At 37.1% G+C, this 22,844-nt stretch overlaps 2 protein-coding genes across 3 annotated transcripts in view; one reads left to right on the plus strand and one right to left on the minus strand.

Annotated features, from left to right (window-relative positions):
• The window catches only part of LOC111595794 (leucine-rich repeat and fibronectin type-III domain-containing protein 3), a 156,285-nt gene extending 136,518 nt beyond the window's left edge, over positions 1-19,767 (minus strand). For both annotated transcript variants that reach the window (XM_023309684.2, XM_023309680.2), the window contains exon 1: positions 19,540-19,767. The gene's annotated coding sequence lies outside the window, so the exon portion shown is untranslated. The remainder of the gene's footprint in view (positions 1-19,539) is intronic.
• Positions 19,768-20,142: 375 nt separating this feature from the next.
• On the plus strand, positions 20,143-22,097 carry LOC111595833 (ultraviolet-B receptor UVR8). The gene is made up of 4 exons (XM_023309741.2): positions 20,143-20,626; positions 20,703-20,954; positions 21,013-21,779; positions 21,896-22,097. Exons 1-4 carry the CDS (start codon positions 20,603-20,605, stop codon positions 22,008-22,010), a joined length of 1,158 nt encoding a protein of 385 aa, XP_023165509.1. The 5' UTR covers positions 20,143-20,602; the 3' UTR covers positions 22,011-22,097.
• The last annotated feature ends 747 nt before the right edge of the window (positions 22,098-22,844 follow it).

Here is a 22,844-nt window from a genome sequence, read left to right on the forward strand (position 1 = left end):
ACTTAACTTTTATTAGTTTTTTTTTTTTTAAATTTACAATTTTTTTATTAAATTTACAATTTTAAATTAATCAACAAATTTAAGTAATTTATATAAAAAAAATAAACTTTATATATGTTAGCATTGTGTTGAATGTATGTTAAAAGTGGTTTAGTACTTTATGTAAACAAGCTGTTAATAACATAAACTTTATTAGTAGGGGTAAGTCTGTTAAGCTTTTGTGAATTATAATAGACAAGTAAAAATTGTAAATATTATTCCAGAGATGAAATATAATCTAAAATAAATGAATAAATTATTTATTTAATGAAATTATTTTTATTATAATGTAAATAAGTGTTAAGGCAAGCCAACCTTAACATTTGTTTATAGAAAAGCTAAGCTTAACATTTATGTAAATGTACTTATTAATGTTGTTTATTCATTTGCCGTAGTTCATGTTCCTTGTGAACACATTGTGAGAACTTTGAGGTGCTCTCATGCACAGTTTTTGAGTCTCGGAGAGTCTCAGTCTTAGTTGGTTGCTTTTGCATTTTAGTGCGGCTCTTAATGATTTAACAAAGTTTGTGTGCCAGATGCACATTACATGCAGAAGCCACACGCACAACCACATACACACACACATACACACGCACGCACACACAACAAAAACAAGCCATTGTTGTATGTTGCGGCCATAAAAAAGTTTGTCAGCAAAACGAGTAGAACAACAAAACACATGAAAAATGCAAGGCAAAGCGTAAATTGTAACCCCAACTGAAAGTTTTTTCTGTTCCATTCGTTTTTTTGTGGCATTGCGCATATAAGTAAATAGCGGAACGGAGAAGAAATGAGGGGCGTGGCAGTGCGTGTTTTAGTAATTTAGTGCGGCATTTGAAATGCTGCTGCTCGCGCGCTGCCAGCAAGAAGCGCAAGAGAAGCTGCAGCAGTGCATAAGCAACGGTATGTTAACATGCAAAACAACGCGATGTTCGGTTTTGGTTCTCTTCTCGGTTGCTAGCAACTTCTGCAACCGCACTTTATGTGCCACATTTGAAATGCCAGCATGCAGTTCTTATACGGGAAAGCTAACTCAGGACAACAGCAGCAGCAGCAGCAAGAAATTGCGAGACTCTTTAAGTGCTATGCAGTTGATAATATTTATTGTTCGAAAGATGAACTGAAGTATTTGTTTTGAATCGGAACCAATTGCATAGAAGACTTTAATTAGCTTTCCAGTTATATTTATTATGCATTTGTTACGAATTGGAACTAGTTCCGAAATGGAACTCAACAAGTTAACTGATGACATAGTATTACTTAGTTCATTTGATAGTTTCTGTATATTATAGTAACATATATTAGGAATTAGCTCATTTTGGAACTAGTTCCGGAGAGGAGCTGAACTAAAATTTTCATAAGGAAACATGTACATGTTTCGATACTTGCATTTAGCTCTACTTGTTTTGAATTGGAACTAGTTCCAAAGAGAATTTAAAGGATTTATTACGTATTGGAATAAGTTCCAAAGCAGAATATTTAAAAATATATATTATAAGTAATGAGTATATATCCCAAATTGGAACTAGTTCCAGTTGGCACTAATTCCGAAGTCAAGTTAGGCTAGTTCATTTATAAACAATATTAGTTTGGATTACATTCAAAAAATATATATTTCGAAATGGAACTAATTCCGATGCAGAGTAGAAACAGTCTGGTTCAGTTTGGCAGTTCTAGTTCAGTTTGACATAGATCTCACATTAGTCTTGTACCCTCCCATTTCATTGTAATGCAATTCAGATAATCAATGCTTCACATTTAAGTAAAAGTTTCAGATATAAAAACACTTTAGCTGTTGCTTTGTGAAATCTTTGTTGAAGCAGCTAGAGCTAAGCTGACCTAAACATTTATTCGCACACACTGGCTGACTGACTGATAGATTGTCTGCTCGATTGACAGACTGACTGACTGAGCTTAGTGGGGAAAATATATAATAGTGAAAAACTTTCGCAAAGCACAAATAAATTTCCGAGTTTGTCCATGTTGCGGACGCCAATGGCGCGTATTTTGATATTCTTGAGCTGAACATTTCTTTGGGAATTGCATTTCAAGTGCTCCCAAACAAAGCAACAAAACGCGAACCGAAGCGCAGCGCCAAGCAATGCATCTAAATAGGAAAAGCAAAAGAAAAATATTAATGCACAAAAAAGTTGCAAGCACAAAACTTTCTGCACTTGTGTCCAGGGTTTTCAGCTAGCAAAAAAGGACCTCAGCAAAATAAGAAAACAAAGAACACTATACAACATACTGTGGAAAGTTTGGAAACTAAAAAGTGGCTCGATGACAGAAAATAGCTCTGTGAGCGCAGCAACTGACACAAGCGTTTCATGTGCATATTGCGCATACGCACAGTTGTGCAGCTGAGAAAGAGTGTTGGAATATGGCTCAAGGGATATACAAATAGAATGAGATGACATTTTGAAGCTTTCTTATGAGATGAATGCAATAAATGGCTGCCAAATTGCATGCCATTTGTAATACTTGAAAAATCTGATTTAAATATTTAGCTAAAATATATATTTATATAACCTTGATCGAACTGCAAAGAAAACTGAGAATTAAATTAAGTTAAAAACAGAAAAACTTTGAAAAACTCTTGAGTTGTAATTTCTATTCAGTCAAAATATTCTGCGCACGACGGCAGAGCTGAAGTCAATAGCGAAAACTGTCAGAAATTTAACTTTATTAATAAATCTTTCTAGATAGAACATATAGTTTTTAAGCTTAGTCATGAAATGCTCGTCTGGCCGTCTGTCTAGCCGTCCATCTGTCTGCCCCTCCATCTATAACGACAAAAGTCTTGCTTATCAATTGTCAGATCTGAAAAGTGTCCTAATTGCCCCATTTTCGTTCTTAAATGTAAAGAACAAATTAAATTGCAGTCAGATAATAATATTTGGAATATGGCAAGCGAAAATTTGGCGCAAACAAAATAGTTGGCACATTTCAGTTGAAATAGATATTTCAAATATTCAACTATTTGGCCCATACAATTTTGTTTGAAACATTTTACATGCAAAACCAAATTCTTCCAAATTGCTCGCACCCAACTGACCCGGCACAATATATAAATTGCCCCTGCCCACAGCCGTGCCGTGCACATTTCTTGGCCGGGGTCGTTGGGTTTTCTAGTCGCAAAATATTTGAACCTACACGAAAGCACGCAAAGAAGCAACAAGCTCCCAGCTTCCAGCACCCAGCTCCCGGCTGCCAAGCTCAAAGTGAACAAAATTCCTGGCGTGCCTCGGCCAACTACAGTGCTCACCACCTAAAAACCACAGGCAGCAGCCAGATGAGGGTTATTTTTCTCCAAGGTGAGCTGAAAGGGCAACGCAACGCAAGGCAAGAGAGGCGACCAGACCTGCCGCACTGAAGTGTAACGAAACTAGGCGTGACACAATCTTTGATGCAAATTGCAAAAGTCATGGCATTTGAGTGTTTCGCCTATTGCTTGATATCGATAGCATCCTTGACTCAATAAAAAAACAACAAGTGGGCTGCCGGAGGATGTGATAGACGAGTAGATATCCTGCTGACTATATGATATGAAGTTTTCTATCGATTTGCCTAAATAACGATATTTAATTCGAGTCAAACTTAAGAGTAACATAAATATCGATAGTTTTTTATGGAAATAGAGTATAGAAATACAAAAAAGTTATGTTGATACCCAAACTTCATCTTCGTATCTCTTATAGTCAACTAGATATGTCAAAAAGAAAAAATCCTAAAATCGATTTTTATCGGTTACTGTAACATAGGTAAATATCAGTATTAAGTATAGCGGGGTTTATATATATATTATATATAGAGACTATAAATAGCATATAATAAACATATAAAGACTAATTTTATCGATAAAAAATTTAAAGAGTAATCGATAACAAATAATAAGCAAATTTAGTTAAGTTTCCGCCTTTAATAGCTTATGATATTGTCTTTACTATTTATGCTGATTAAGAATTTATGCTTTGTAGAATTTTCGACTGATCTTCCTCACTTCCACACCCATAACCAATATACCCCTTTTCAAGATCACCAAGCTGTATAGGGCATAAATAGCTATAGGAAGAAAGGTCAAAAAAAAACTGTTGTCTGCCTATATACTATGCATGCCTAGGCTAATAACATTATCGGCCCATAAAAGTGTTGCCAAATAAAAATAAGAAAAAGGGAAGAAAGTGTCGTAGAAGGTAAAATTATATATTATTAAATTTTACAAATGGTTCGGCTCCCAGGCACGCAAAACCGTTTTCCTTTTACAATAAAGTGCAAAACGAGGCAGCGGAAGAGCCCTCCACCACTAACCGCAGATAAATGAGACACTCGGGAACCGCTGCTGCTGCCAACAGCAACAAGGATGTGAAGCTGTGTGTGTGTGTGTGGGCGGGGCATGAAGGGGGCAACAGGATATGTGCGACAGTGTTGGCCAAAATGCACATAAAAAACCGATACAATCCCAATTGAATCAATTGAATTGAATGACTAAGCAAGACCCTCGTCTGGGCCATAACGGTTAGGGTGTGCAGGGTGCAGGGGGCGTGGCAACTGCTTACCACAAAGACACTAAAACACCCAGCGAAAGGATTCCTGCGAGACGAACTGAGGAAATAAAAATAAATTGATGTTTTCAAGTGTCAGGCGCTTGTATGAGGACATTGTTGCGCGGGGCTGGCAGGGAATGGAGCAGATGAGAATTGTGTAGGGTGTCTAGCGTGGACACATGTTCCTAGCAACAATCGCAACTAGTTTGATTTCTATCTCTCTCTCTCCTTCTACTCAGCAATTTGTTCAATGATGCAATGCGGTTAGTTTATATTTATGATTTTTCAGATAAGTTAATGCAAACGCTAAAAATTGTACACTCGAGAGCTGTTAGGCAAGTTGCGAAAGTATGCCACAGAGTTCATAAATATTTCTATATGCTTTATATTGAATGGCTAACCTGAGTTTATTATATATGATATCTTGTGCTTGTTCAGCTTGCCAACTTCTTAATCACACCTCGTTCACCCACTTTGGCTTTAGCTCCGTCATTCAGGCAAAAGCTTGCCCCACACACACATTTGCAAATAGAAATGGTAGCAGAAAGACAAAAATTACGAGCAGAACTTTTGCAATTGAAAACAAAGTGAAAGAAGCGAGTGAGCAGCGCTGCGAGTGTGCACCGAGCTGTAAACAGTTCTCGATTTCAGCAACAGAAACTCCCATGACTTGCAGTTAGTAGTCGCAGTGGGAGGAACTAAATCTATGTGGAGTTGGCATCCCACGAAAGTAATGCGTATGTTTTGCCAAAAGTAAATGAACACACATTCTGTGAGGGTTGTCAGAATCGCATTAGCCATTGATTTCTATACCTAGATAGAGCTGCCAGTGAGTCGAGTGTATCAATGTTGTCTAGATGTGGCTGTGACATCATCAGCTGACTGGGCGGACAGCTGGGCGACTAATGTAAATTACAAACATTGCAAATGCGAAACATGAAAAAACACTCAAGTGCGATTGATAATGTTGACAGGATGTGCGTGAATTTGTCAGCTTGTTAGTGCGTGCGTCTGTCCCTCTCTCTCTCTCTCTCTCATTCTCTTCCTCTAGCTCACTGCCCGGCTGTCTGCCGGAAACGGATGTTATCAGATTTTCATTTTGATTCCCAAACACCCAGCCAAAAGCTATGCAATCACATATGAAATTCAATATTTATAGCATACATATTTAGTTACTCCTACTATTTGTCCATGTATAAAATTGTTTGTTAGCTAAATAATTAGTGTCCATCCTGGACAATTTAGGCTAGGCATTCTCTTTAGTTCTGGATTTATATATGCTAACCAAATTACCTACTTTTTTCTGTAGCTCGCTATCATCATTTGTTTAAATATTTAGTTATATGATAGAAGTTAAAGTTAAGATAATTTGTTAATAAAAAAATGTTTGGCTTGATTAAAATGTAATGTAAATTTCAGTTTGACATAAATAAAAGAAGTTGTTACTAATATAGGGCCCAAAGAACCCAAAGAACTCGAATGTGAATAGAAGAATTGGGTGAAGATTTTACTTCATCAGCTGAGAAATATTCATTAAAAAAAATAATTGTATGTGTTAAACCAAGGCTTAATTTCAAACTCAAAGATATTTATGAAATTTAATTTGAAAAATCTTTTATATATTTTTTTATATATATATATTTTTCTTATATATATAATTAGAGTTTTAAAATAAAATGTATTTTCTTAAAATATGAAATTGATGCACTTACTATAAATCTAACAAACATTTTTGTGCCTCTTCAAAAGCTTAGCAAAACATATTTATGCAAAATAAAATTCACTTTCCTAAGTTTTAAAGCTTTCAGTTAAGATTCTTGTACATACCAAACAGTTAAAAAGAAAGTTTAAAATTAAATGTCTTCAGGAACTTGAACTAGGCAAATTCTAATGCTACTCGTTGCTGTAATTAAAATAACTAACTTACAAATAAACTTCATATATTCAAGCAGAGATGCGCTCTGCTGTTCTATGGAAGTTACACATGCTCGTGTGGCAGCTATAAAAGTGCAACATGCAACACGAGCGAGCAGTGGCGCAAATTATGCAGCCAACAAGTTACCACAACTTTTCATTACAACAGCTCAGAGCCATTCATTCATTCGTTCATTCGTTTGGCTATGAATAGAACACACACAGAGTCCAGGCCAGGCCAGGCCAGGCCAGGCGAGTCCAGTCCGGTTCAGAGCTCTGGGTTGCTGCAACTACGACTGACTAATGGCAGATGGGCTAGATGTGACGCCCAGGGGCCGAAAGCCGTCTCTACGCTGATGCTTTGCCGTAATAAACAAACGAAACGAAACGAAACAAACAACAACTACAACAAAATAGCAAAAACTAATGAACTCTGTTCTGGCCAGCTACTCACTGATGACAAAATTTTAAAGGAGAAAAAATAAATATAAATAAGAGGGAGAGAATGAATCGAGGCGAATTGTGGCCTCCATTTGCGAATGTGCTCAGAGCGACCCTGTCATAAATATTCTATGCAAATAAGTAAAATATAAAATTAAATTTAATATCCATGACCACAGGACATGATGTTCGCATTGCACATCCCCCAAACATACACACACGACTGCCAACTGTGAGGACAGTGCGAGGACAAGCTCCTTTGCAACTCACATTACAAAGATATTTCAATAAGTAATTACTATTTGCAACATCTACAATACGCTTAAAGCATCTTCTGTTCTTAAATAATTAAGAAACATTTAAGTACATTAATAGTTTATTTTAAAAGTATTGAGAAAATATCAATTTTAAGATCTAATCTCAAATTTTAGTAAAAATATTACATCAAAATTTTTGGACTTTTTGTGCGTTTTACGTCGAGTATTATGAAAGTTCTTCCAACCCAAAATGTTGTTAGGTTTTACTTTGAATTTCTAAACTCACTTTAAATGTGCTTTTAACATATATTTGAGGCAAACAGCTCAAAGCGAAATTTTAAGCTTTTAATTAAAGAAAATATTTGTTAAGTTTTTAGGAAACTTTTGTGTAATTGATATAAGTTCCTCTAAGTCAAAATTGATTGTAAATCTGAAAATGAATTAACATAAAATTGGACAAAAATTTGAATTACTTAAAAAATATTAAAATATTAAGAAAATTCTACATTTTTTTACATGATTTTTACATGATTAAAAAATATCAAAAAAAATATTTTTTTTAAGCTACAAAAATCTTAACATAAAGAAAATTCCTGCCATCTCAAAAATCAATTCACTTTCGTTGAAATTATGCAGGCTTGCATTATAATAGAACAGCTCGATAACAGCTGCCGGGTATCTTCTAGTCGGTAACTCTCGACCAAAGCACTCTGGTGTAACAGTTTTAATCAATATTCAACTTAATACTGACTTATAATTTGCACAAATTCAAAGCGAAATACTGCTCACAGTGTTTAGAATTTTTCAAACATAAACTCGAGCCTTCTTTTATGTGAATATATTTAATATATTCTGAGTCGTCATATTTGATTTTTGTTGCCGTTTACAGATTCCATGCGCTTTGTCCCAGCAAGCATTCATCTTGATGCTTGAGATATGGCTGCCTAAGTTGAGTGGGTACTTCGGCAGTCACTGGGCTGTTATTTCATTGGATTGCCCTTCATGCTTGGTTTGATTATTTTTTGTAGCCCCAGTTCTCAGTTTGTCATTCAAAACAAAAATACAAAACGGTTCACGTTCATTCATGCTCATTATCCTGTAGATTATTCGGTACTTTACAGTGCTCAATGCGATAATAACGTTGATGCTGGCAAAGACGAACTGGGTCTCTGTTTCTCGTCTCTCGTTTTCATCTTTACTTTCTTGTTTTTTTTTATTTTGGCTTGTCGACTCGAATGGGATTGAGATGAGCAGGGCCTGATGTCCAGGCAGCTAAATGTGGCTGACTCTCGTCCTTGCTGCTTGTTGTTGATGATGCACTTGATATTTGCCGTATGAATGCAACGCAGCTGGGATCTCTCCCTCCACTCTATATACCATTTAAAGCACATTAAGAATAGCCCTTGGGTCTTGTAGATTTATATGTATATATTGGTATTCAAGTGTACCGGGCTTTTGTTGTCGCTGGCTCGACTTTTACTGCACATTGTCCGCGTACTCAGCTCAGCTTTTGTGGATTACTTCGCATTTACTGAGCTACTCCGAGCAGCTCTCGCCCTCATCGCCTGCCAGTTTCAGTTAATTTCTGGCCATTTAAATGTGAAATATTTGGAGGATTTATGCAGTTGCTTTGCACACCTACAGCTTTCGGCTGCCGTAAATCCTGCGTGTGTGTGTGTTTGACATCCTCTTTCCGTTTCCCATCCGCTTAGCTGGCAGCCCTGGTCGCAGCTAATGGAGCTGCTGGCTGTCGCCAATGTGACGTCAAGCTGTTGTCATCATCGCCGCTAATCCCTCGTTTGAGTGGCAAATGCCGCACCAGATTCCGCAGCACAGGGCCAACGGGCTGCCAAACACCCAAACAGCAGGACACCTAGACACCCGGTTAGCCCGTAGACCCGGACACTCGCATCGCTGATGTCCAGCTTAGGTAATGGCAATTTAATAAGCTCCTAAACGTTGGCCCCGCCAGCGTTTTGCACTTAGTGCTCTGCGGTACCTATTGTTGACCGAAATCCCCAAGGGCTGCAATCACAAAATACCCACAGATAACCCTTGTTGGACCCCCAAGTTTACGAGCTTAATAAATGAATTATTTACTTAATATTAAATAATTAGTGACTTTAAAATTTATAATTTATAAATAAAATTTAAGCTTGAGATGAATAAATTATTTTAAAAACTTTAAATTGAAAATAAATAAATATAATAAATAAATAGACATAAATCAATTTTACCTTAATAAAAATAGAAAAAATATTTTTAAAAATTTTAAAATTAATTTTCAAGCAATTTAAAAGTGAAAAGTATTTCAATTTCAAATAATATCTGGAGAGCTTAGTCTATATAATTTAGGTATAATAATACAAAGTTAAAACTGACTTCTACAAATATCAGAATTATTATGAGAAATAAAATGAACTTGAAAATCTTATTTTTCAAAGAAAAAAAACTGTTTTAAAATTAATATATTAAATTATAAATATTTTATGTTAATAACTAAATTTTTATAAATTATTATACAGAAAAAATTATGCGTATTATTTGCCAACAGCTAAATGAAATCAAATCAACACCGTAAATAATTTGTACAAAAATAATTTCATCATAAATGAGTGCAACAACTCGATTAGCAATTAGATTAGAATTCTAATTCTTAGACCTCTGTGTGTAAATGGCAAGCGAAGACAATTGCAGCAGGGGCATAAAATGTGCCGGCATTCGGTTTCGAGCATGCGACAATAAAGAATGAACGAGGACGAAAAGGACAACTCAGAGAGTCGACAAGCGTAAAATTGACAAACGTTTTTGAGTCGAAAATGCTGGCGAATGCCGACAACATGCCAAAAGGGTTAACAAAGTCGCCAACAACAGGAACAACAATGCAAAACTCTCAGATCTGCACGCTGCTTGAGCCTGTTGACAATTGTTAGTGAGACATTGACTGAGTGTCAGACACGAGGCCAGGGTAGAGGGAGGTGGAACAGAAGAGAGGCAAGCTAGCGGACAGACATTTTAATGACATTCAAAGTGTTAAGTCGAGTGCCCGGTTGGCCAGGACACTCGCAGAGACCAAGAGCCAGGGACACAGCATCCACATCCTTCCATCCTTCTACAACCTTTGAGCGCTTGCCAGAGTGCATTCTTGTTGACTTACTGACACTTTGACACTGCCACTGGCTGTTTGCACCAACTGGAAATTAGTGCCACAGCGCAGCTACTTCTCAACCAAACGGGCCAGCCTCTGTTTGGCCCAGTCTAGTTGCCCCCTATTGCACAAACAGCAACTGGCTGCTCATTATTCAGCTCATTTGCATGCATCTCATTCGGCGTCTGGACACTGCACACATATTTGTCCGGTTGTTATTTTTGTTGGCCATCAAATGGGTTACAGCTTGTATGGCTTATCTGCCTTGAAGTGTGCATTTGACATTCAAAACCATAAAAAAGGCAAGTGAACTTCAAGAATAATGAAATTTGGATACCCTTTCGTCTACCTGAACGACAATGACAATGACAATGACAATGACAATGACAATGACAATGGCAATGACAATGACAATGCCAATGACAATGCCAATGACAATGACAATGACAATGACAATGACAATGACAATGACAATGACAATGACAATGACAATGACAATGACAATGACAATGACAATGACAATGACAATGACAATGACAATGACAATGACAATGACAATGACAATGACAATGACAATGACAATGACAATGAAATGACAATGACAATGACAATGACAATGACAATGACAATGACAATGACAATGACAATGACAATGACAATGACAATGACAATGACAATGACAATGACAATGACAATGACAATGACAATGACAATGACAATGACAATGACAATGTCAATGACAATGACAATGACAATGACAATGACAATGACAATGACAATGACAATGACAATGACAATGACAATGACAATGACAATGACAATGACAATGACAATGACAATGACAATGACAATGACAATGACAATGACAATGACATTGACAAGGACAATGATAAATCAATTGAAAAAGTTATAAAGCTCCGCTCCGTCTAGAACAATTGTATAATAGAAGCTTGACTGTCCCGTCGTATTGGGCATAGGCATTCAGCACTCGTTGTGCAGCGTTGTAATCGCATTCGTTGCCTCGGCCAAACCAAGTTTCGGACCGAATGCAATTTGGCTAAAATCATGGCCAGACAATTTTGGTCTAAATAGATTTTGTGCAGTCACCTCTGCCTCTGAGGGCTTAGATGGCAAACAAACAATGCAAAAATGAAAATGAAGTGCCTGTTGCGGGTAAGATTTGGATTTGAATTTGGCAGAGGAATACGCTACGGCCAGACAGTTTCTGGTCAAGGTCTCAGCTTATGCTTCATGCTCCGCATGCTGGTAATTAAATTGTCAAGTTGGCATTTCAAGCAGAAAGCCCACAAAAGCCAGAAACCTGCAACCTGCAATCCTGCAATCCTGCAAGCATGCCAGCCTGCAACCTACAAGTCACGCATTGTTGACTCTGGATTGAATTAAGCACAAGTTTTTATCCATGTTTAACAATTTTGTCATTTATGCATACAACAATTTGCACAAGCGCTTGTCATGTTTTTTTTTTTCAATATTTATGAGCAGCACAAGAAATTTATCTTTGCCAAGCCAACAACATTTATTCAAGAATAAATAATAAAAAACAAAAGCCAGTTGACAGATGACAGCTTAGTTGAAATTACTTTGTCACTGGATTTCTTGTATTTATTAATTATTTAAAACATTTAATAAAAGAACGAATAACAAACATATAAGAAAATGCATGACAACTGTTTGCCCATGATAAATATTGCATAAAGATTTTAACTTCTTTTTAAACTATTTAATTGAACGGCAAATAAATTTATTTATACGAAAACAAATAAAGCAGAACAATTTTCTTGCCAGATAAATATTTAATATACAAATGAGGTTTTTGAAGTTATTAAATTATTTAAACTGTAGAATTATTACAGTATATATTCGTATAGATGAACGGCAAGAACAAGTATTGTGACGTTACTTGGAGTCGTAGACATTTAAGAATTTAATGAATTTTATAAGCAATTTTTTATTTTTATTATTATTTAGTTTTCAGTTTTAGACACAGCTCGAATCGGCTCATATTTTTTAAATTATAAATAAATATACTATAATTACATTATTCAAATAAATTTATTTTATAATCAAATTAATTATATTTTAATTATTAATTATCATTAAATAAAAAATTTTATAGTTAAGTGAGGCAACAAAAATTCAAATTAATTTAATTCCCTTTTTTTATATCAATATTTTATTTATTTAAGTATTTTATACACAGTTCAACTTCCACAAATTATAATAAATATTGTAAAACTATTTACTCTATTTTTTATCCACTTAAAGTCTGCAGGCTCTGCAAAAATCAGTTGTAAATAGATATAATGAAGAGATTGTACCCTTAACGTCGTACTCATATGAATGTTCTGCAATTTAAATATTGATTTTCGAAGCCAATTTTAATGCATACGTAAATCACTTGAAATATCGATGCATTATAAATATCTCAATAATAAATGTTTGCCCTTGCATCGTCATTTGAGCGCATAAATTGTCAAGGCTAGCAAATCCGACTGACTTAAAGATATTTAAGCCATTCGAATTGCCTTTAACTGTGAAGTCGAAGCACACAGCCTCGGCAGAGCAGTCGGCACATTCAATTGTGCACTAAACACTTGAAGGACACGCTCTAATGAGCCATTTCAACCGACTCGGCTAAGCCTCGACGAGATGAGGTCCGGGATTTCAGTTTCCGTGTCTCGGTGTCTGGGTGTCTGGTTGCCCGCCTCTCTGTGCCTACGCAGCTGAACTTAATTGCATTTAAATTGCCACTCGTGTTATGTTAACAAATAATTAGTTGCCCATTGGGCATGAAAGCAGTTCAGAGGCGTAACTCGAACTACGAGCCGCAGACAACCGGCAATTTAGCTAAGCACAAGGCGAATGCAATGTCCTGATATTGAGAACCGCATTTGCCTCATTTGCATAAACTGTGGCCCAGCCACGAACGCTGAGAGAATTGATATTATATTAGAAAAGGGTAAATGGGAAATGGAAAATGGGAAATGGCAGATGGTTAAATTATTTAACAATGCTCCAACTGCAATTAGTCAGCAGCAGATAAAAAATACATTCAATAAGTATTCGAATTCAATAAGGTGTTCAATTATGCATCAGAAGGCCATCAGAGGGCCAACTTTGGCAATTTGCTCAAATTAATTATTTGCAATGAAAACAACACAGCTAAAACGGAAGCCGGCCACAAAATGTGCGAAAATCTCTCAAGATTAAACAGGATAGAAATTTCGTTGCATACCTGGCTACGTCGCTGCTTCCTTGATTAGGATGAAGGAGCGGAGCGGCAGCTCCAAATGGGGGCACAGTCATCAATATCCTGTCGAGTGTGAGCACATTCTCAAAGCACAATGTACAATGGGTGTGAGAGGTGCAATATTGCAAGCCAACGAAATCCAATATAATAAAAAATAAAATCACTTTTAAAGAAATCAAGTCAAAGTAAATTTCTTTTGATAAATCATTAAAAAATTGCATATGTAAAGGTCGTTAAAGCAGCATTACGATGCCTTAACTCAGGCGACTTTCCTTGAAGTCATACTTCATATTTAAGCATTTTTTTGTAATTGCCCCACTGTAGTCAGTCATGGTTCAATCAAGCATCCACAGTGGCACCCATCAGTATCCTGCTGCAACACTAGAAAGGCTTGGCGTTCTCTAAGACCAAGCGAGCGGCATTCAACGAAGCATGCGAAAATTTGGCTAATACGAAATGCACGCTAAGAAATTCCGAGTGCATAGATTAAATCGGCATGATGGGAGGAACTTGAAGAGCCGATTTCCCTCCATGCAAGAGGCAGGGCCAGGAGCGCAAACATAGAGAGAGAGAGAGACAGGGAGAGGGAGACCTTTCTGTCAAGACGGAAAGCAAACTTAATGCAATCAAGCTTAATGTAGCGCAACGGCTGGCCGAGACGACGAGACGACTAGACGAGGAGGACGCAAGATGACGATGGAGGCCAGCAAAGGCGGTACCGGAACAAAGTGAATCCTTTGGGCTTACCTGCGGTGCATTTTTAAGCAATTTACATAATAATTATCGAGCAGGCGCAACTCTGAGACTGAGACAGGGAGAGAGACGGGGAGAGAGGCCAAGACCAGAGCAGCCATTGCAAAATTGCCAAATAGAACACCCAAGGGGCGAGGCCTTTCCGCTTGAAATATTGAAAAACTTGCACAACTTGATGGCAGCTACATAATTAGTTTCCAGCCAGCTTCAAGCTGTGAACTTCAACAACTAACTAAAAACCGATCAACTTATCGATGAAATATATTAATGGGTATTATAAAGTGATAAACAGCCAATTTATAAGCCATTAGAACTTTTCAATCTAGCTCCAACTAAAGTACGTTAAACTGCCAAATTTAGTTAAGAGAGTTTGTTTAAAGCAGGATACATTTGCAACTAAGTCAATAGTAATACTTAGACAAATAATTAAAAGGCTGTTTGGAGAGTTAATCATTATCAAAAATTAGTTTTTATCTATTTAAAATATTATTTTCTAATGTTTAAAATTTTTTCATTTTTTGGTTTAATTTCGTTAACATTTAAGGTCAACCTTATTTAGAGATTTGTCTTATTTGATTAATATATGTTATGCGTTTTATAATATTAATCTTAATTAATTATTAATTCATGTGCCAAAAACCAAAAATAAAAATAAAATAAAAAAAATATAATAAAAATAAAAATTCCCTAGGATCTTATGTTATCTTTGACATCTTATAGTATATCATCTGATCTAAATGTCAAGGAAATATGCTTAGATTAAACCAGAAATAATCTTGCAGTTCAAGTATATAAAGCAGTTCATTTTTTTTAATAAAACTAACTAAATATCTGATGCAAAAGAAAGCAATTTTCTTTTCATGCCAAAATTTATCTGAAGCTGAAGCCAAAAACTTTAACAATTTTTCTTAAAATAAAGTAAAGTTCATTTGTGATTTAAGATAAAGTCTCTCTCACTTCATTTAGCTTGTTTGTCAAACTCTTTGGAGAAATAAAATAAACTGCACACACACACACACACACAAATACCCACACACACGCAGAGCAGCATAAAATAGTTTCTATTCGCTGTTGCATGCGATGCATGTCAAAAATTTCGCGACACGCTGTCGAAACTTTAAGTCAATCAAGAAAAACAATTTTTTGAAAAGTGTGCAGCCAACAAATCCAATGCCAAAAACTTGAGCAGATTTCTTCCAAAAATAATAAAAAAAAAACGAATTTATATTTGACAAGTATATTGTGTGGAAGAGAGCGCACGACAAGAAGGGGCGTGGGCTGTTGAGTGTGCACTGTTCGCTTGTTTAACTTAAATTGCTTTGCTGCTGCTGCTGCTGCTGCATTGGCGAAACAAAAGGCCAACAACTGCAACAACTTTTGCTCAATGCGCTTCCGTTTCCGTTTAGGCGCCCCTCGCACAGCCACGCCCCCTCTGCTGACTGCAACGCCAAACTTTGGCATTGTTGTCTTTGCCATTGCCGGTGGCATTCACTTTCATTCTAGCCAGTTCGCCCGCTTACTTCACCTCAGTAGTCTCACCTGTTTTACCTGGCGACGAAACACTTCCGCTGACTTCCGTTCGCGCACAAAGTTTAAGTATGAAACGCAGTTTTCCACTCCAACTCCTGCTCCTGCTCCCACTTTTCCCCTTCCACTCCCCATCTCTCCTCTTTTTTTTGTGCCAAAAATGTATTTTAAGCTTCCATTTTTGGGATTTACCCCCAAGGAATTGCATACGTTTTTGATTGAGCAATTAGGGAATGCACAAGAAAAGCTAAGCTGAGGGGAAGGGGGCGTGGCCATGGTGGGGCATCGGTTTTTGGCATTTGAAATTTGAAATTTAATTTGAAGTGTCAGAAGCAAAGTGTTCACTTTTCATAATTTGAGTGCTGTGCGGAAAAGGGAATTGAATTCGTGTTTGGGGTTTTTCGACGGGGGCGTTTTGACAATTGCGTGCAGGGCGTGGCCTGACCGAGCATTGGACAACAGTCCAAACCACAGTCATGATTAGTGGTCAAATGACTTTTGAGCGTGGCCATCGGCCACGGTCGCAGTTGAATTTGTTTAGGCCTCCTACTCAAGCACCCCAACCAAGCCCCCTCCAGCTGCAGCCCAACCCAACCCTCTCGCTTATTCAGTTGCGGTACCTAATGCTCTGCAATTGCTTTTCTGCGTGCCCATTCAGTTTTATGGTCTGTGCCTGCACATGACAGTGCCATAGTGAGAGGGAGAGGGAGGGGGGAAAGAGTGCATCGATTTGCATTTTCATAATTTTTGTCTACAGAGGCTTAACCAATATTTGAGTTTAACCAACATTTGGTTTATCTGTGAAACTTGCAGAATATTTAAAGTTATTCAGTGGCTTTACACTAAATACCTTTTGAATCCTTATCCATATTCATTGCAAGCTACAAGCGCTTCAGTATCTAACTGAATTTAATAACTTCAGTTCGATAGCATTTTTATAGATTTTCAAACTTCCAACCAAATATGAGCTGCGCGAGTTATCAACCCAACCCCAACATAAAAGCCAATGCGACCAAAAAATCGCAGAGCTGCCGACTTCTATAACTGGGCCTAATTACCAATGCTTGCAAATCCGAGAGTCCTTGACCACGCTTAAATTATAGCCAAAGTCATAGTCAATAGAAACAATGTTGCAATACAAAATTATTAGAAGCGACGGAATTGCATATGAATTCGTATTTTGAAAGGATTCAAGGTATATTAGACGGTAGCATATTTATTTAAATAGCTTAAAATTCCTTAAATTAAAAAATTAATTATTGTTTGTAACGCAAAAGAATGCAAAATCAAAGCTGACGTAAACATAATTAAATGAATGGAAATCATGACACTAAGCTCAAAGGAGCAAAAAGCGTAGAAAGCAAGATAAAGCGAACAAAGCTTCAAGAGCAGAAGGTGCGCTAGACGTGGCATCAACTGTCTGATGTCAACTGTCTTCAAGGATATTAAAGAATGAGGTGTTGAATTTCTTACTAGATTCTCCAGATAAATATATAAAAAATGTTAAGCTTTTAGAGAATTTAGATAAACAATTTATCAATTTTCATCACTGAGCCTGCAAAAGATTAAAAAATCAGGTATACGATAAAAAATCTAATAATTTTCTATATCATCTAAGTATAGAAAATTATAAAAAATAAATAATAATTCGTTTTTAATAAATTATTTCAAAATATTTTGAATATTTCAAAATATTTAAAGATTTCAAATTATATAAAATAGAACATTTTCTTGATATATTTTAAATGTATCCCATAAAAAAACTATATTTTCTTATAATTTACATTAGTTAAATAAAAAAATCCAATTAATTGTTCTTAAAATAAAATTAATAATTTTCCGGTTAAAATTTAATTGTTTTTAAAAAAAGTTTTTAAATACAATTTCTCTTTATAGCCGACACTTCAATGGCAGCAAAAGAATTCGTTCAGTTAAAACCGAAACAGCAATTGGCATTAAGCGGCCAGCGTTTAATTACAAGTGCCAATCGACATTCGACGAGCTTCGCGAACTAAACCGCAGCCGTTAAAGAAAAATGGAAAAAAAAGTGCGAATCGTACAGAAGAAATACAAAAACAATGCAAAAGAAATGCAAACATGTGCAATTCTCACTCTTAACTTTAATTGCGAATATGTGTGACTGTGTGTGAGTGTGCGTGTGGGTGTGTAACTGCACGTATGTGTTGAATGGAAGTAGAGCTAAAAGCACAGACAACAACACGCATATCCATTAAATTAGATTTAATTTCAAAATACCAGCAACAAGCTAGAAAAAAGCGCTGAAAGACATAAAAAGTCACAACATAGGAAAAGCGCACAGAAAATGGAGTCACGTCTGCACTGCAAGGCAATCACACTCTAGGGAACAAAAACCAAAGTCACACTCCCACTCGCACATTTCCAGCTGAATATTTGAATTTGCGCGCCTACTTAACTAATGCAACCCTGACTACATAGTGTGGCAACGTTGTTCAGCTATCGTTAAGGCTATCGCATGCGCAGTGCGCGATAGCTCTAAATTAACTTGCTTGGAACTAGTTAATTGAAGCGGCAATTCGAAAAAAGTTTTAAATATATACTGAATAAAACTGCAATAGAACTAAAAAAAAATTAATAATACAAGTTAATCAAACTAAATTTAATATAAGAATATATTAAAACAGCGAAGCCAAATATATCATTCTAATCAGTTCTCCTTTTCTAAGAACTGAATTTTCAACTAGTCGAAAAATTTGCAAATCTGCAAAATTACACATTTAGCTAAATTGAATGTCTTGCTTGGCTATATAAAGCGATTATAAAACCCGCCTTCCGCTTGCCACGAGCACGCGAAATTCATATAAACATATTGTAATTAAAACCGTCAAAGTTCAGGGCGAAGGTTAAAGTGCATGCAATTTTAATTAAGCTTTAATTGTCGCTAGAAAAGGGAGTTCCAAATTGGTTTCGCACATAAGATGGTTTGAGCAAAACCATTAGCAGTAGACGAAAAGTAGACAAAGTAGCGGAAATATGAATTCCCTACTTATTGTAAAGGAATTGGCAAAAAGAAACTAGGACCGAATTTTATGTAAATTATATTATTTATTATTTATTATTTATTATTTATTATTTATTATTTATTATTTATTATTTATTTATTTTTTATTCCTTTAGCATGTTCATTCAGGTTCAATTGAACCGATACATCCCAAGCATAAATTGTATGCCAACTGGAGTTTAATTACAGTTAGCGAACTAACGGTACCAGCAAATGCGCAACACTAACTAACACAAACAACGGGACATAATAAATACTGCAATGTCCAGCCAACATGCAACGCTTTGGCAAAAAAAAAATGGGCAGGTGAAAAATGCACTTTGGATTTCGCATTTGCAATGCAAAATAAGTTGGTTGCGACATCGGCTTCGCATACGCCCTAAACGCCACAAATAAAAACTAATGATTTTCACATTATACAAGAAGTCGGGAAAAGTCGGAAAAGTTGCACGCAATCAAACGCAGTCAGAGGCAAACATTTGCCTCGATTGTTTGATTGCATGCACAATTTAGAATTCAAATAGTTGGCAATTAATTGAATGCACTGACCAAGGGTGCAAGCATAACGAATTGTTTAGAGTTGGTTATTTTTCTAGGGTATTTACCAGTCGATAAGCTGCTTGACAGCCGCTCCGCTTGGCTCTTTTTGCACCAATTTGTTAAACATGTTGTCTGGCGTGAATATGAGGAGCTGTTATTGTCTTCACAAGCCACGAGGAGAATAACACAATTCACAGTTATATTGCACAGTTATTTCTTATTTTATTACATCAATTTAGAATTAAACACTTCTTAAAATTTCTTCCCAATTTCTTAATTTTCTCTTCAATATTTTAAACAATGTATGCAGCTTAATGCAAGAGCTTGAACTAGTAATAAGTTCAATCTAGCAACAACGAACAAGTTATCTCTAATGTATTTTTGAAATATTAAAAATAATTTAATGACTATTTTGGTAATGCATTTAATAATTATGATTAACAGTTGTATTATAGTTAGATATACGCCATAATATTTAACTTGCGCGGGCTCTTATATGCTCATCTATAGCGTTTACTGCTTACACATGTGCGTGAGCAGCATACTAGCTTAGATAAGCCCAAACATATGAAGAGATAGTGCTGCCACCGCGTCAAACCGGCATAAAGACCAAAATACTTGCACACGTTTTGTAAACAATAATAAAGATTATGTTCAGATGGCAACGCTGTTAGTGCAATTGCGTTGTTTAGCTAACAAAAATGCGAAACATAACGAGTTCTCTTTAAAGGATTTAAAATATTTAATTAAAACATCAAAAAACAATTGGCTTTCGTTGCACGCATGGTCAGCATGTGATTTGCAACGACTGTAAAAAAGGCCACGAAAAATTTACAGCGAAACGATATAAAAGTTATTTGAACGTCAGCACCAGGGCTCAGTTTTACATGAGCAGCGGGCAGAGCAACGCGCGAGGACGAGCTGCAATAGCAGCAGCTGCAGTTGGCAATTGCGGTCGTAGACATTCTTGGCGTGACTGCGGCGCATTAAATCAACGTGTGAAACACAAACCGGAAGTGCAAGCTAGACCCAGGCACCGCCCCCTACCCTGACCTCAACCTTAACCCCGAGCCCGACTACGATCCTGAACCTAGAACTGTGCCCGATCCTGTGCAACTGGTGGTCGCAATGTCTGTCACTGTCTATGCCTGGGTGAGTGTGTCTGTGTTGGTGTCATTTGCATTGCAAATTAATGAGTGATTTCCTCTTTTCGCTTTGCTGCGCACAGGGCGCCAATTCTCACGGTCAACTCGGCCTTGGTTACGAATCGGAGCTCTGCATGACACCGCAGCGCCTATCTAAATGCTCATTTCTGCCTCAGCTGGTGCGCTGCATACGCGGCGGTGGAGGTCACGTACTAATCCTCGATAGCAATGGACGTCTGCATGCCTGCGGCTGGAATAATCGCGGCCAATTGGGTCTAAACTCTAACGAAGAATGCCATAATGAGTTCTCCATGGTGCCCACCGAATTTTTTGAAGTATACTTTAACTAACTAACAATGAATACGTTATTCAATTGCATAATTTTCGTTACAGGAAGTACCTGTGGAGTTCATCAGCTGCGGTTGGGATATATCAGGCGCTATTACAGTGACCAAACGCCTCTTTGTCTGGGGCTCGAATGCGTTTCAGCAGCTTGGAATTTGCCAGCGCGGCTTTATGGCAGTGCGGAGACCAATGCCTGTGCGTTTGCCGCGCGAGGAGCCGGCGCAAAGGATTAGCTTCGGTCTGCGCTTCTGTGCTGTGCTCACGCAGGATCAGAAAATCTATATATTTGGGCGTTTGCGCATTATGGATCCGCCACCCATTGAATTGGACATTACCTCAACGTCGCTACATCGCTGCAATGTCATGAAAATCCAGGTTCACAATCCCAAAGAGCTGCGCATTGTCTCCCTAGTCAGTGGACAGAATCACATGCTGCTTAAATGCGTTGATCTAGAAGCAGGTGGCAGCAGGCGCATTGTCGCACTAGGTGACAATAAGTTTGGTCAATCAAACGCCTTTCAGTTCGAAGAGGATGTTCGCCAGCTCGCCGTCGGCTGGACACACAATGCAGCCATGCTGAAGACCAATAGCATTTTGCTGTGGGGTCGTAATTGCTATGGCCAACTGGGCACGGGTGAATTTTGTGAGCAGCGAGCGACGCCAACGCCATTGCAACTGCATCTGGAGGAGGGCACGACGCCAGCACGCCTGCACATGGGCGCGGAGCATGGACTGTTGCGAACCACAGCTGGCGAGATCTATACTTGGGGATGGAATGAGCATGGAAATTGTGGAAATAACGCCACGGAAAATATGTGAGTGGGTGAAGTAGTGGGAAAGCATTTGGTAATTCGTGTGAGAGAAAATGAGTTATGATATTGATATATGCAGAGTTGCTACAAGTTTCTCAATTTTTATACTCTGCTTTCAGCTGTGTTCCAACTTTATTAAAGCTGCCGGGCTATGCAAAACTTGCTGGATCAGGCGCTGGATTTTGCTATGCGATTGTGGAAGAGGCTGATGAAGAAACTGCAACAACTCCTTGAAAATGTTGCTTATGTTAAGCAAGTCTTAGCCCAAGCCCATATCTATTTTGGCATAGTTTTATAAATGTTGTTATAAATATGTAATAAAAGGCATATTGTTATATATTTACATAATTGGTTATTAATGAACAAAATGGTAAATATAAATATTTGATGAATAAAGATTATTAAAACATGTTAGCAGAAAATAAGAGCATATAAATGTAACATTCAAGAGTGTTCTAGTCGGGAGTGCTCAACTAGAAGATACCCTGAGATACTGAATTTTACATCCCTAGCTGTGGCTCACAAAATTGCTGCGTTCATACGGACGGACTCAGCTTGTCGGCATGATCAAGCATATATATATACTTCACCGGGTCTGTCACTTATTATTAAATTTATAATTATAATCCTTAACATATAATTATAATCAACCTGGCATTATAAACAAAGTAATTCGCAACGACTTCCGGTCGCTTCTATCCATTCCATGCGTTCAGCATATATCGACAATCCGTCAATTGTCAGTGAGTGCCATTCCACTATAACAAATAGATATGCTATCGCTAAGCTCTGACAGCCAGTGCTGCCCATTCACAATTATTTGACTCTATTTCGTACAGCCTAGGCGAATGGCAGTCTCTATTCTCGCCAGACAAATGACAAAGAATTTATTTGAGCAACTTATGCATAAAGAATAAAATTAAATAAATAATTAAAAGTAAAGCCAGAAATTTCGATTTGATTGCACAAACAAATTCAATTGGTATAAACAAACGCCCAAGCGTGAATTGGGCTTCAGTCCGAGAAAAGAGTTTGCAAAGGGGAGAATTGCTGCTTAGGCTGTGATAG

This window comes from Drosophila hydei, unplaced genomic scaffold, assembly GCF_003285905.1.
Source record: "Drosophila hydei strain 15085-1641.00,03,60 unplaced genomic scaffold, DhydRS2 tig00000172-arrow-pilon, whole genome shotgun sequence".
NCBI classification, from domain to species: Eukaryota; Metazoa; Arthropoda; class Insecta; order Diptera; family Drosophilidae; genus Drosophila; species Drosophila hydei.

Bases quoted from the DNA above. Each gene is read 5' to 3' on its own strand.
- LOC111595833 (XM_023309741.2), top strand. From the start codon at position 20,603: ATGTCTGTCACTGTCTATGCCTGG. The intron at 20,627-20,702 runs GTGAGTGTGTCT...TGCTGCGCACAG, and splicing joins CTGTCACTGTCTATGCCTGG to GGCGCCAATTCTCACGGTCA. The intron at 21,780-21,895 runs GTGAGTGGGTGA...CTCTGCTTTCAG, and splicing joins AATAACGCCACGGAAAATAT to CTGTGTTCCAACTTTATTAA.